The sequence below is a fragment of the Vitis vinifera genome, chromosome 10 (assembly GCF_030704535.1).
Source record: "Vitis vinifera cultivar Pinot Noir 40024 chromosome 10, ASM3070453v1".
NCBI lineage: Eukaryota > Viridiplantae > Streptophyta > Magnoliopsida > Vitales > Vitaceae > Vitis > Vitis vinifera.
In genome coordinates, this window is record NC_081814.1 from 25,942,412 (window position 1) to 25,957,967 (window position 15,556).

The 15,556-nt window shown below is 35.3% G+C and overlaps 1 protein-coding gene across 3 annotated transcripts; it reads left to right on the plus strand.

Moving 5' to 3' along the window:
• Positions 1-5,949: 5,949 nt before the first annotated feature.
• Positions 5,950-10,547, plus strand: LOC100254929 (FAD synthetase 1, chloroplastic). Of its 3 annotated transcripts, none has more exons than XM_059739882.1 (4): positions 5,950-6,095; positions 7,940-8,078; positions 9,608-9,756; positions 9,868-10,547. In XM_059739882.1, the coding sequence occupies exons 1-4, from the start codon at positions 6,083-6,085 to the stop codon at positions 10,368-10,370; spliced, it is 804 nt and encodes a 267-aa protein (XP_059595865.1). In that variant the 5' UTR covers positions 5,950-6,082; the 3' UTR covers positions 10,371-10,547. The 3 variants fall into 3 exon arrangements, with proteins under 3 accessions (XP_059595865.1, XP_002273393.2, XP_010656025.1); XM_002273357.5 differs by having other exon boundaries at positions 5,951-6,095; positions 9,581-9,756; XM_010657723.3 differs by having other exon boundaries at positions 5,951-6,095; positions 7,943-8,078; positions 9,581-9,756.
• Positions 10,548-15,556: the final 5,009 nt, after the last annotated feature.

Sequence of the window (15,556 nt, forward strand, 5' to 3'; positions counted from 1 at the left end):
GCTTTCACCTTGCTATCATCCATCATCAGCTTGCCATCTCTGATGCAAAGCCCTAGGAAGCTCACTTCTTTCTTAGCAAATGGGCATTTCTCTTTCTTCACATATAGCTCGTTCTGCCTCAGAATCTTGAAGACCTTCCTTAAATGCTCTACGTGCTCCTTTAGGGTGTTATTGTAGATGACTATGTCATCCAAGTATACCACCACGAACTTGTCTAAGTAAGAGTGGAAGATCTTGTTCATGAGGATGCAAAACGTTGTTGGGGCATTGGTGAGTCCGAAAGGCATCACTAAGAACTCGAATGAGCCATACTTAGTCACACATGTGGTCTTCGGCTTGTCCCCCTCCGCAATCCTGACTTGGTAGTAGCCTGACCTTAAGTCCAGCTTCGTGAAATATCTCGCCTTATCAAGTTGATCGAACAAGTTAGCGATGAGTAGAATAGGGTACTTGTTCTTACCGTCACCTTATTGAGTGCCCGATAGTTTATGCACATCCGTAGGGACCCATCATGTTTCTTCTTAAATAGGACTGGCGCACCATAGGGAGCCTTGGATGGTTGGATGAACCCTGCATCCAGCAACTCCTTAAGTTGTCTCCTTAGCTCCTCCAGCTCGAGCGGTGTCATCTTATATGGCCCCATAGCAAGGGGCCTAGCTCCCGGCTTTAACTCGATCTTATGGTCTTCCTCTCTCCTAGGAAAAAGTCCCTTGGGCAACTCAGGCGGCATCACGTCCTTGAATTCATCAAGGACTCCCTTGATTTCTTTAGGCATGGGTTCTCCCGACCCATCATCCATTTCTTCTTTCAGGGTGGCGAGGTAGGTCACCTCTTTCTTCTTTAACCCTTTCTTAACTTGCATAGCTGATAACATAAGAGTCTTGGGCGTACCTTTGGTGACCGTAGGGACCATGCATGGCTTCTCCTCCTCTAGGATGGCCATTGAGTATAGGAAAAGTAGTGGCACGACCTTAACCTTCTGTAGGAAGTCCATCCCTAGTACCATCTTGAAGTCGTCCATGGGTGCCACTGTGAAGTCGACTCTTCCTTCCCATGAGCCGATGTGCATAGTCACCCCGCGAACTACTCCATGTGATGGCTTGGCAACTGAATTAACTGCCTTGAGCCAACCTCCTTCTTTGGATGCTTGGAGCTCCAACCTCTTTGCCTCATCCTCTGAGACAAAGTTATGAGTGGCACCAGTGTACACTATGGCCTTAGTGGCCTTCCCATTCACAAGGGCCTTTACATACATTAACCCTTTGTTTTGAGGCATCTTAGGCATCGGCTTGGCCTTAAGGGCATTTAGGAGTTGCAACGATCCCACCTGAGCATCGCCCCCCTTCTCCTTTTCCTCAATCATAGCATTTAGGGCTTTCCTCTTAGGGCAGTCCCGCGCCCAGTGTGGACCATCACATAGAAAGCAATTGGTCCTAGGCATGAACTCCTTCCGCTTATCCTTGCCTTTTCCATCCTTGCCACTAAAGCCTTTGTTTGATCCTTCCTTAGAAGTGTAGCATCGTGATCCCTTGTCTCCCCCACCTTTAGCATGATTACTCTTGGATTATGGCTTGGGCTTGGAAGAGTCTTCCCTTCTATAATCCACCAAGGACTCTGCTACCGCCATGGCCATAGCTAGGTCTTGGACACCACGTCTCCTCAACTCTTGCTCGGCCCAACTTTGCAAGTTGTCTATGAAGTTAAATAGTAGTTCCTTCTCGGACATGTTAGGTATCTTAAGAATAAGCGTAGAGAACTCTTTGACATACTCATGGATCAAGCCCATGTGCTTGAGACGCTTTATACTCTTCCTTGCTAGGTAAGCCACATCTTCAGGGTAGAATTGCCTTTTGATTTCTCGCTTAAAGGCATCCCATGTGTCTATGGTGCACATCCCTTTTTCTATGTCGGCAAACCTTCGACGCCACCATAGAGTAGCATTATCAGTGAGGTAGAAGGTCGTGGTGCATACCTTAGTGGCTTCATCCGTCAGTGCGATAGCCTCAAAGTAGCGCTCCATGTGCCACAAGAAGTTATCCAGCTCCTTGGCATCCCTCTTGCCACTGAACGTGTGTGGCTTGGGCACTTTCACCCTTGGTGCCTCATGAGTGGCCATGATTTGTGTTGATACTGCAATCTTGTAGATGGCCAGCTCTTGTCGAATCTCCTGGTCTCGGGCCTCCATGCGCACAGCCAAGACCTCCACTCTTGACTTCACACTAGCGAACATGCTCATGACCTTGTCTTGGAAGGCCATGAACTCCTCGTGTGACACCGGCTGAACTTGCGAGCCTAGCACCCCCTCACGAAGGTCTTGGATCTGCTCCCTTAGATCCTCTAAGGCTTCATGCCTTGCTCGATCAAGTCCACCCCTTCTCGGGTGTCTGCCATGGCTAGCTCCACCTTGGCTAGTTTTGCCTCCATGTTGGCTATGGCATCACGATAATTATCCTTCCTGCTCCTGCCTCGTGTAGTAGGCTCAATCTCCCTCCTACGGGTTTGCTCACTAGTCTCCTCCACGTTAGAGCCCGACATGCTTCATTTACTATGCTCGCTTCGTAGCCGTGCTCTGATACTACTTATCACGGACTTAGTCGTTTACTAAGCTCGTGCGACACTTAGACAAGTCAAGACACTTGATCTTGCTAAGTCAACCTTAATCCCAATACTTAGCTTGCTAGGCTAAGACACTCGCGACTCGGAAATTGTAGAAGGCGTAGTAGGGAACTCTTAGAGAATAGAAGCTCTTATTTCTCAAGGAAGCATTTACAAGTGCTTTGAGGACTCACTTGCTTAGTGCCTTGGCCAAATGAGGCCCTCACCTATTTATAGGCACCAATGGAACTCTCTGGAACCTTGGAGGGTTCCTTATAATTCAAGAATATTCCAGAACATCCTACACCATTCTATGTACAAACCTATGTACAAGAATATACAAGAGACCTCTGGAATTCTCTAGAAAGCTTTGGATTCCTCTCATGTCTTCCACCATAGTGTAGAGTTGTGTGGACTTTTCTAGGCATCTCTAGAACCTTCCACACTCTTCCCACTAATGGCTAAGTGTAGGAGTCTCCAAAAGCTTCCTAGGCTCTATATAACCCATGAGGATGCTCATTTGAAGCATCCTATGACACTATACTCCTTATGATAGAGCATTGCTGTCTTCGATCGCTTTTGGTTGGGTCGGCTTTGATGAGCTCTAACAATTTAAATTTGGGCAACTCTCGGATAAGTGGGAGAATCCTTTCATAGTGGATGATTAATGGGGTGAACATAGACCCCTGACATCGTTGTTGCCCTTCTTGGAAATGTCTTATGTTATTCTACCTTAATTGGCAATTTGATGGCTTTGAGCTCCTTACCTTGTTGTTTTTTCTGGCCGCCTGACTTGTAATGACAATTTGCTGGGAAGTTGCTCAAACATCATCCTCAAGCATAGCATACTTATCCACCCTTCTAAATAAGTCGTCCATTGTAGCAAGTGGCTTCTTGGTAAGGGACTCAAAAAATAAAGTATCTAGGCTGATACTTTTCTTGAAATTTTGTAGGAGTGTGTTCATGCTATACAATTCTACTTGTAACATCGCTTGTCCGAATCACTTCATGAAATCTCTTAGCGATTATCCTTCCTACATTTTAATGTTTTGCAAAGGACTAATATTTTGCTTTTATCGGGCATAACACAAGTAAAGAGCCACAAAAGCCTTTAAGACATCCTTGAAGGAGTTGATGGAGTTTTTTGGAAGGCGATGAAACCATGAAAGAGTCAGACCATGGAGGCTGGCTAGGAACACCTTGCACAATAGTAAGTTGTTGCCTATATCCAACATCATCATTTGTCGAAAAGTGCATCAAATAGTCAAAAGGAAACGACGTGGAAAGCATGTTGTCGAGCTGTCTACTTATAAACACAAATACATTGATACAAATACATTTGTCCTCATCCAAATTAATCATCATATCACAAATAAACCAACACGAAGAATACATCAATAGAAAAATAAATAAAAGAAGAGAAACATCATTTAAATATGTAGTGAAAAACAAACTAACCGGATGATGGTGATGATGAGAGAGATAGGGGGTTGGAGCTTTAGACAAAGAAGAAGAGAGCAATTATGGTTTCCCACGTTGTCTACTCTATGTCGTCGAGTTCTAAGAAGAAGAGGTTAGGGTTGGATTCATTGAATTCTTGGGGTTTCAGGAATACTTGGGAAAATAAGAGGTTAGTCTTTCATGGGATTTGGTGGGTTTCAAATTGAGAGAAAGATAAGGAAGATATTTAGATTTCAATATTTTTGGGTTTCAAGAGGGACATGAAGCAGATGGGGTATTGGCTTCACTGTTAATGGAGAAATTAGTGTTTGGCAATGAGAGAAAAGTGAGAAGGGGTTTTAGTGTTTTTCCATTTTTTGCTTTTTGCTTTTTGTTTTTTGTTTTTCAGACGTAGAGGTTGAGCTGACAAAAAGGGAATGACACATTGGTTATAAAATAACAAGCTCAAACCGCATAAATCCCAAATTATTTTTGGGATTAATATAGTTATCTTGAAAATGCCAAACCTAGGTTCCCAATTTCATTTTTTTTTCTAATATTAGCGACTAAGAAAATACCTTAACCTTAAAAAAATTAATATATTATTTATCACTTAAAAGATAAAAAAAAATCCTTTTTGATTAATTGCATCATGTTTCATATTTAATAAAAATTTTATATTATAAAAAATAATTCATTTAAAATCATAATTTCAGCTTAAATATTTTTAATAAAAATAAATAAGAAATGATTCCAAATAAAACCTTACCATGACCAAAGGCAATGAGCTAAAATATTAAAATTTAGCCCTAGCATGTTATCTTTTAAGTGATACTTTTTCCTCTGGACATAAGCAACCACACAAAGGCAAGAAATTTGATATAAAAACACATTGATATGACATTCTCATATACTCTCTCATCCTAAGAACATGTATTGACACTCCAATAGAGCAAACAATATTAAATCCTCCATTTGGTTTAGTTAAGGCATGTTTGGGTATTCAGGATTATTAGACAAAATTTTCAAATCCATTTTTAAGTTGCTTTTCAAAAATAAAATTTTGATTAAAAATTGAAATGTGAAAATAAAATTTTCAATATATTTTCTATAAAAACTATGGATTTGTACATAATGCAATAGTTTTTGACAAATTCTATAAGGAAGAGTTTGATGGGCCATAAATAGTTAAGATGATAAGGAAATTTTAGGATGATATTTTGTGATAATAATTTGTAAAAAATATTTTACTTTATTAGCATAGTGGGTGTTTGGCAAACCAGTCTAATAATTTAATAATTTAATAATTTAATTTAAGTCATTAGATAAATTAAATATGTTTAATAAAATAATTTAATAATATGATTTAAAGTTAAAAATAATTTAAAGTAATAAGTAAAAATAATTAACTTATTATTAAATTTACATCGTTATTTTACCTTTTTATTCTTATTTATCATAATTACCTTCACAATTTCTTTTATTACTTCATAACTTTTATTATTACTCAACCTCATTTAACCCAATTATAAAACCTCATTTAACCCAGTTATAATTGATGAGGATGAATATGTAAATTGAATGATTTAAAATAAATTTTAAGATAATTTTATTAAAGTAAAAATTAAATAATAAGTATTAAGTCAATAACTTAAGTATAATTTAATTTAAAGTCAACTTAAATTATTAAGTAATGATTATTAAGTTTTACTAAGCACCACCTTAATATTTGATAATTATAACTTTAAAATAAATATTAATTTTACATTTTATTTCACTTAAAAATTTATTTTATGTAGTTTCAAAAATTTAAAAAAAAATTCTAAACATTTTCAACATGGGAATTACAAAATTTCAATTTTGGGCTAGACTAGACTTATCCAAGCCATAAAATGCTGAAAATATTGGAAAAGTAGGAATTGTGGGGTGGTTTTAGAAGTAAACAAACTCTAAATTTATAGAAGCCTCCCCACTCTTTTCACTATTCTTCAAGTAGAGCTCTGGATTAGGGCTCCAAACGAAGAAGAAGAAGTTGCAGTGCTCTTCCATGGCGGCAACGGGTACATCTGTTCTCTCTAAAAATTTCAGTTTCAAAAGCTTTGAACTTTGAATGCTTATATGGGTTTTGCGCAACTGAATCCAAATTTTGAATGAATTATGTGATTTTTTTGAGTGGGATTGATTGCTGTGGATGGGCAATGGCTGTTGTCTTTTCGTTGGATTTTTTTTTATTTGGATGGAAAATTCAAGTTTTTCGGTTTTAAAGTTCGAATATCCATATGGGGTTTTTCATATTTAAATCAAAATTTGAATGAATTGTGTGATTTTTCTTTCTTCAATTGGATGGGCTCTTGTCGATGAGCATTGCCCTTGTTTGTTTTTAGTGTGATTTTTGTGTGTTTTTAGTTGAAATATTTGAACATTTATGTTTAGAGTTTGAATGCCTATGAGGGTTTTACACTTATGAATCGAAATTTGAATGAGCTGTAAAATTTTCTGAGTTTGATTCACTGTTGTTATGAACAAAGGCCATTTTCTTTTCTTTGAGTGCTATTCTTTTTGGTTGTTTTTTATTTTTAGTTTACTCTTGACTTAAAATTTTGGACTTTGAGTATCTATACGAATTTTGCACAACTGAATCAAATTTTGAATTAATTATGTACTTCTTTTCAGTTTGAATAACTGTTGCTGACGATCACTATCTTTTGGTTTATCAGTGTGAATTTTTTTTTTTTTGGCTGATTAGGTTTGAATTTCTCAATTTGGCTCTGGAAATTCCAGCAAAAAAAAAAAAAAAAGAAAACGGAAAAAAAATCCATTGTGAAATGGAAAAGTGATGCCTGAAGAGAATTTAGCCTTACAAACTCTAAATGCTGATATTGGCATCCATATAGGGCTGCTTGTTTTGATGAAGACTACCCTTTCCTTTTTGTTTAATTTTTTAATGTTCTTGTGATGTGTTATTGGCTGAAGAATTCAACAATTTTCAGTTTGAACTTCAAATTCTTGCATCGCCGAAGTCTTTCACATTCCATAAATTTACAACCCTATATGAAAATCTGAATTGGAGTTGATGCAGTGTTTGTTTTTTGATGAACACCACCATTTGCAATTTGAATTATTTTGGTTGGACATTGAATTTGAGCACAAAAGCATTGGTGAAGTCTCTAACTTTTCATTGTTTTAAAAGTGTAAGAGTATTAATATGATCTGAATGAGGCATGGGCATGCAGAATTTTAAAAAAGGGAAAAAAAACATAAAAAGAAAAAGAAAAAAAGAAAAAGTGTATGACTATTCTAACTGTATTCAGTCTCCTTGTTTGCTTCATCGTATGAGCAAGGTTGCACAACTTTGTTTGTGATGGGACATTTTACTCCAACAAGCAATGCACGCGCATAAACACACGCTAGAGGTGGTGGCAACACATGCATGTGGTGCATTTGTATTTGCCAATGTGTGCGTGATGCATTTGTGTATCCCAGTCTGTGCATGATGTATTTATGTTTGCCAGCACAAACATGATGCATTTGTATTTGACAAAATGTATAACAATGGGAAAAAAAAAAAAGACGATCCAGGTCTTTTAGCCAGTTTGTTTATGATATTTTGTAAATATAAAGCAGCGATAATTTAGAAAAGTGTGGCCTCTTACTCTCTTTACTAGTGTGTATATGTAATATGGTTGTAAGGTGAAAAAGAGTGAGTGTGACCTCTTACCGTATTCCCTTTAGAATATTTTATGCATCTTTTTTTTTTTCTTTGTAATGCTTTGTTCAAGCAAGATTTTAAATGTCCTTTCTACTGATAATGATAATTATGGTTTTTTTTTTATTTTTCTCATCTTAAAACTTGCAATGTAGTTTATAATTTTTTTTCTTTCTTTTTTTAATCATCATTTTTCAGTAGGAGGTATTGTGGCATTAGGAAAGTTTGATGCCTTACACATCGGTCATCGCGAACTTGCAATTCAAGCATCAAGGGTTGGTGCTCCATTTCTATTGTCATTTGTTGGAATGGCTGAAGTTCTTGGTTGGGAACCTAGGTATGTATGCTTATTATCATTTCTCTCATCTTTTGTAAATGGTTGACTGCATTTGCCTCAACTGTTGCCTCAACTGTTGATTAATTCATAGCTTGTTTTGGTAACTTGATAGAGTTGAATAGAGGCCTTCCTAAAAATATAGGAACTCAATTTCTGAGTCATGTAAAAATATTTTTGAATCATTTTTGTTTTTAAAAATATGTTTGAATCTTTCCTTTGGGAGGTGGAACCTCTCAACCAACATGTAGAATTTATGGTTTTAGAGGCTTCCATAGGATTTTTTATAAGGTACAAAGCAGCAAAAGTGAGCATTGGCATCTAACTATTTGCTTTGAGGGGAAGGAAGTGTCTTTCTTAATGAATTTGTAGATAGGATGAAGTTAGAATAAGTTGTGCTTGTGAGTGCTGGTTGCTATTTGGTTTGTACTTATTTCCTCTTCTTTTATTATTGGGTGTACATAGCAGAAGGATAAATGCCTTTAACTGATTGTATAGATTGGGTGGGATTTGCCTAAGGATGGGAGTAGTTTTCTACGTTTTCACTTCTCTAGGCTATGGCTTGTGTTTCCATTATATACAACCCATGCAATTTGGTTTGAAATTATCGATATAATAATAATAATAATAATACTCCGGGAACTTTACCATGTTAGGGTCCTCAGGGTTGCCAAACCTTAGGGTGATTGACCACTCCTGCCACAGCCAGCACTGGGGATTCCCAGTGGCAGGAATTGAATCAGAGACTGTGCGCCTCTTCTACGCATCCTGATGCTTGCCCTTGCCACATATCCTTGAATTGAAATATTGAAGTTGTCAATATATTCTCTTTGCTTACTTGTCAAAAGAAAATGCCACATCAATTCATTGGTCCTTTGCATATTTCTTGTGTTATATGGATCGGTCCATTTTGGTATTTTAACATACATCTCTAATTAACCTATCAAGTAAAATTTTCTTCCCTTGTTGCACAAATGAACTGGTCTATATGGACCATGACCCTTGGAAGTTGAAGAGGAAAATAGCATTTTAACATGCATTTCTTGACATATGTTATGAACTCATGCAAATAGGTAATTTTATATAATTTAAACATTGCTTATGTGCTTTGTAAACCTACTGAAGGTTCACAGTAGTTGTTGTGAAGGGTTTCCTATGATCCACCAAGAAACCACCCACTTGTTATTCAAGAATTTGCAAAAGTTTCTATTCCTTGTTTGTTCTTATTACTCTGGTAAATCTAAAATGGTTGTCTTGGGAATTAAATCTGATTTGGCATCTTTTTAAAGAGTTTGTCCACTAACCCATTTTCATAAATTGCAATTCCCTTCCTCCTATGAGTTGTGTTGGATCTTCAAGTTTGGAATATAGATGTTTACGCTAAAATAAATTATCTTTTATTACTTAAATTTATTACTCAAATGTGAACACAACTTGTTACCAGAAATAGTTGTTTATTTTTATTTTGTTGTGAATTTTCCCCCTTTTTTTTTTCTTTTTAACAGGGCCCCAATTGTTGCCAAATGTGACAGAAAGAGGGTTCTTTCCTCTTGGGCTCCACTTTGTGGCAATGTGACCCCACTAGAGTTCCTGATTGAATTTTCAAGTGTTCGACATCTCACTCCCCGACAATTTGTTGAGAAGTTATATAAGGAACTTGGAGTACGTGGAGTTGTGGCAGGTAGATCAAATCAAGATTTCTATTGTCATTTGTCCTAAATTCTTATTTTGTCAACTACTACATGATATATTGAGAATTTGACATAAATATTGGAATGGGTATTTTTGTCAGGTGAGAACTACAGATTTGGATATAAAGCTGCTGGTGATTCATCAGAGCTAGTGAGGCTCTGTGAGGAGTTTGGTATGGGGGCTTACATTATAAAACCGGTCATGGACAATAACCAAGATTCCAGAAATACAGCCTCAAGTAATTCAAAGGAGAGAGGACAGGTCTCATCCACACGTGTTCGCCATGCTCTTTCCATTGGTGACATGAAATATGTCTCAGAGCTTTTGGGCCGCCAACATCGTCTTATATTGACAGCACAATACCAGGAAGCATTTACCAGCAGTAAACACAAAGTGTCAGCTCCAAAGTCATGCTTGTTAAATCTACCACCAAAGGAGGGTTTGTATGAAAACTGTTCTCTTTTGATTGATGACGAGAACCCAGTGTCATGCAGAGTAGTCATTGATACGACACATATTCATTTGGAATTTGATGAGGTAGGTCCTTATAAGCACCTTACATCTCAAGGCCCCTGGCAGTTGGGTGTTGAATTTGGAGTTTGATTAATATTCATGAGGCCCCATTTGTTTATCATTTTAAGTAGAGTAGTTCATGGATGAGAAGTTTCATCCATATCCTGAAATCTGCTGCACAGATCAATAGTATAGTCACTCATTGTACATTGAGATGGAATACTCGCTCTATTCTTTCAAATCAATAAGGAAATTTGATTAGCCCAATCGGTTATTCATTGCATTATCATCTTTTCTGCTCAATTTTCTATGGTTTCTTGTGGACAACCCTCCTGGAATTCTAGGGACAAGCATTGAGTTGGAAGTCTACAGATTATTTGTAATTTTACTTCCAGTTTGTCACTGCTTCTGTTTAATTCGGAAATGCTTTGGTTTCTTGTTTGTTTTTCCTTTTCTTTGATCTGCTTATTATGAAAATAGATTTGGAAACAATTGTTGCAGGGAAAAGAAAACTGTTCCTGATTTCTTCCTTTACTTTGAGCTCTGTAGGTTTTAATAGGTTTTGTGCATTACTTTAAAGTTTATAATCAAAGTAAGTTTGCATTGCATACCTAACTATAAATAATACATGGTAATTTCTATCTGAGTGTTTGAATTTTTATTGAACTACTAACAAATGATTTTTTTTTTCCTTTTTTTCATTTTTTCGGGTTTTGACATATCGTTAACTTTTAACCTCGTATTTTATAGCATGGTTAACATTTCATTGCCTTAAAAAAATTATTTTATTTATTGGGAGACTATTCCAGATATTTTTTATAACTTGTGAAAACATTAAGAATTTGAGTTCCCATGGGGTTTTGCAGGAGTTGCTGCCTTGAGTTGGGTTTTAATGGGCCTTTTCCTGCCCAAGTGCTAATGGGCTAGGCAGCCAGAGGTATGATTGGGCCAACCCAACACTTCTTTTAAGACCAAGTCCCCTTGGGCTAAGGCTAGAATTCAAGCTTACCATGCTTAGGAGTTCAAAATACTTGAAAGAATTCAAAGTACTCTCATGTCGATGCTCTTGTGCTTAGGATTAAGCCTTTGGATGCGCTTTGAGTTTTGGAGGTAGAGCACCTTCTATCTTAGGGACTTCGAATTGATAGAATTCCACCATCACTACTTAATCATCCCAAGTCTTAGAGGAATGGAGAGGACTGTGAGTGCATTATCAAAAGTATTCTTCCATCATTGCTTAATCATCTTATTCGAAGAAATAAGTGCTTTCATGTCATTGCTCCTATGCTTAGGAGGGTCTTTTTCATTCATAATTGCACCTTTAGACGTAGAATGTGTTTGACAGTGTTTTTACTCGAAGTGTTTTTAGTGGAATTATTTTCTCTGAAAGTGTTTTTAAAAGAATCACCTATTAAGATCTCGTTTAACAATGATTTTAGGAAGCGTTTATAGAATTTTTAGCACTTAAAAATTTTTATCATTCAAATGTTAGAAAGACTAAAAATGTTATCTAGAATCATTGTCAAATGCATTCTAAGTGTTTTTTGAAAAAACACTACAAGTGATTTTCCAATATTATAAGTGATTTTTCATATTCTTAAAAAGGTTTCCTAAATTTTTCCAAATGCATAATTTATTTATAAAAAAACACTTTTTAAGTTAAAAGCGCTTCCCAAATTTATTATCAAACAGACCTGTAGTAACAAGCTTGGAACCCCAAAGATTAAGAAAAAAAAATGCTTAAAAAGAGGTTGAAATGATCTAAAAAACACAAAATGTGATCAACCGGTCAACTGATTGCCTCAACCAGTTGAACCACTTGACCTTGACCAGTTTGACCCCAAAATAGTCTTAAGTTAAGTGAAAAGGTCCCAAACGGCTCCTATCATGTTGAAACTTTGAGAGAACCTAGAGTGCTACTAAAGTCAAGTGATGGATCCGAAAACCCCCTCTAAAAGCTCTTCAAAAATAGCCTAGGAGTTAATGCTAAAATTAAGTAATAGACGAACCATCAAGGAGCAGATGAATGACCAAACAGAATGAGATTCTATGTGTGTACTACATGAGACTACAAGGGAGAGAGAACAAGCATGATGAATAAGTGTTATGAGTACAAAATGGAGGGTCTACAACTAGATCCATTAGAATCCAATTTTGAAGTTAACTTAACATCTTACTACAAAAAGTCAACTACACATTAGTACCCTATGTATATTACAATTAGACATTAAGTTCTCGATTTCGTGACATGCTATCCATTATATATAGTTTTCCCATGAATTGGTGTCCATAATCTAATAGGGTGAAAGCTATCAACCTCTCAAAATTACCTCTATCATCCTTGAGTTATAAATCATCTTATTATATGATCAACTTACATATAATAGTTCACAAAAAACTTATGTCAAGTTCCACTTAAGGAACTACTATGAACATAATTTACCTGAACATGTGCCCTTAGGGTCACACAAAGGGAAACACTATTTCAATCCCATGAGATCATGGTGCTTCTATTGAGAATACTTGTTATTACCGACTTCTTTTAACAGTGACTCAATCTATAGGGAATATATTATCACATTAGGATCTTACTTGTAGATCAAAGTCATTGATAACTCTGACACAAATTCAGTATTTTCTCAAGGTTGAGAGACAATACAATATAACAGCATAACCTCAAATGCATTGTCTAAGTCTATGAACCATCTATGAACAAATCATCAACTTATAAGAAACCTATGATTTAAATATTTCATACAATTCCTAATACACCAAAGTCATGCACGATCCAAGAAATGTTGGTCAAAATGCTCATTAGGTACAATGCATGGAGCAAGGATACATAAAAGTGCAATTGGAATATAATTAAATAAATGATAAATTCTAAATTTATTATATCATTTCATGTTTTTAAGGGTTTTATCCTAACTGTCAAGTCTTTGAAAGACCAACTCTTTAAAAGATTAATGGAGTCTCAAACATAAAACAAATAAGATTGATATAGATTTTCCTATGGGCTTGAGTTACTTAATCTAGCTCATTGGATCCTAATTAATTAATTAACCCTAATGGATTCTAATTAATTAATTAACCCAATAAAAATAATTAATCATAAAATTATGTGTAACCTTACACTTTTACCAAACACTTTTATGCACATAATGATTAATTTTTCATAAAGCCTCAAAATAAATAATCATAAGTTTTTGTGCCACCTTATGTTTTTGCTAACATGACCTTATGTACATATATAATTAAATCTCTTATTTTTCTCAAGTTTTCTACCAAAAAAAAAAAATGCAAGCTCAAGCAAGGATCGCTAGGACCCATAGAAAAATATTGCTCCTTTGTAATCTAATTCTAAAGTTTACTCAACACTTAATTAGAGAGAGCTAACTACATTCCAGTATCTTATGTCATTATATCGAGATAAGAATTGATTAAGTTCAATTTAATCAATTCCTTTGGTTCGTGACCTACTATCTACTACATGTAAACTCCCTATGAATTGGTGTCGTAATTTAATGAGGTAAATGTTATCAATCTCAGGAGATTATCTTTCTAATCATTGAGTTTCAAATCATCCTATTATGTGATCAAATTCTATATTTTAATTCACAAAGAGCATATGTCAAATTCCATTAAAAAAATTATTGCAATGCCACAAATTTCATGATTATAAGTCTTAGGATCACCCAAAGGGACACACTATTTCAAATCCATGAAATATCATGGTACTTTTATTGAGAATACTTGTTGTCACATGCCTTAATTAATAATGATACAATTCATAGGGAATATATGATTACATTAGGATCTTACTTAGAGGTCAAAGCCACTTGGAGACCTTAACATTAGTTTAATATTCTCTCAAAGTTGAGAGTTCATTCAACATAGTAGCTTCACCTTATATCATGTCTAATGTGCAACCATACACATTAATGCACTCAACATGGGAAACCCATTCTGATGACTAAGACAAGTTATTCTTCCAATTATGAGGTAGTGTACTACAACCTTAGATTGATTGCCTAAGTCAATGAACTAGTTGTGAACTACTCATCAACTTGCAAGAAACTCATGACTTTGATCTCTTATGCAACTCCTATTGCACCAAAGTCATGTATAATGCAAATGATGTATACCAAAACGCTCAAATAAATTTTAATGTAATTAATGGATAGAAAAGTGGAAATTAACTTTGTTACACCGGATCTTTCTTATAAGGACTCTATCCCAATAAAAACTAATTGTACTTTAAAGGAATATTAGTTTGAAGCATCTTTGCACAATGGAGAAATCTTAGGGCTTTAGTGGAGCTTAAGGATTTTGAATGTAGACAAGATTGTGTGGAATCATGTTATATTTGGCATTTGATTTTCTCTTCCTCTATTTTGGTGCATTTGTTATTAATTAATTGCATTATCTCACTCTTGCATTAAATTTGATATTTGGAAAAAAAAAATTTAAAGACTATCATTCAATTCATCTTCACCTCGCTTAAATGATCACTTAGGTTTGCTAATTAGAAAGACCGCACAAACTTGTGTTTGGAGAAAATTCCATTATTATTGTGTTTGAGAGGAATTTCGATTAGTTTCTATGCTTAGAAGTGCACTTTTATAATTATCCTAAGTTTTAAAGAATTTGAGGAACTCAAAGTGCTATCATTTCATTACCCAATGCTTAGAAGGTCTTTACATCTAGAATTACACCTTTTTAAATCTACCCATACCCTCCTTAAGCACCTACCTAATCATCCTGAATAAAGTGTTCTCATATTGTTGCTCATATGCAAACAATGCACCTATAATTCAAGAAGGTAGAGTGTCTTTACTTCGGCTTTCTGTACTAGTAGTGTTGTACACACAAATTTCATGAAGTCTTGCAAAACAAGCAAAACATAGAAAAAATATGTGAACAAAACTTTGTATTAAAATTAACTATAGGGTACAATCTTTGTGATGATATTCTCTACAAAAGAATATTCCCACTAATTCAATCACTTTGATTAATGATCCAATAAACCATGATAAAAGTGTTTTATTTGCTTTAAAGATTAGACAGAAGTCTAGAGTGGTTTTTTTCCCAAATGAACTTATTGAATAGTGAAGAACATGTGTGTAGGCTTTCACACTTACAATGAGATTTTGTGAAACCTTTTTCTTTTTATAAAGCCTCTTTCTCATATTTAATGGTGAAATTTGAGAATTAAATTTGGAATGTCCAAAATTTAGTTGCTTAATACAAAGAATTTGATTCCTTGATTTTAGCAA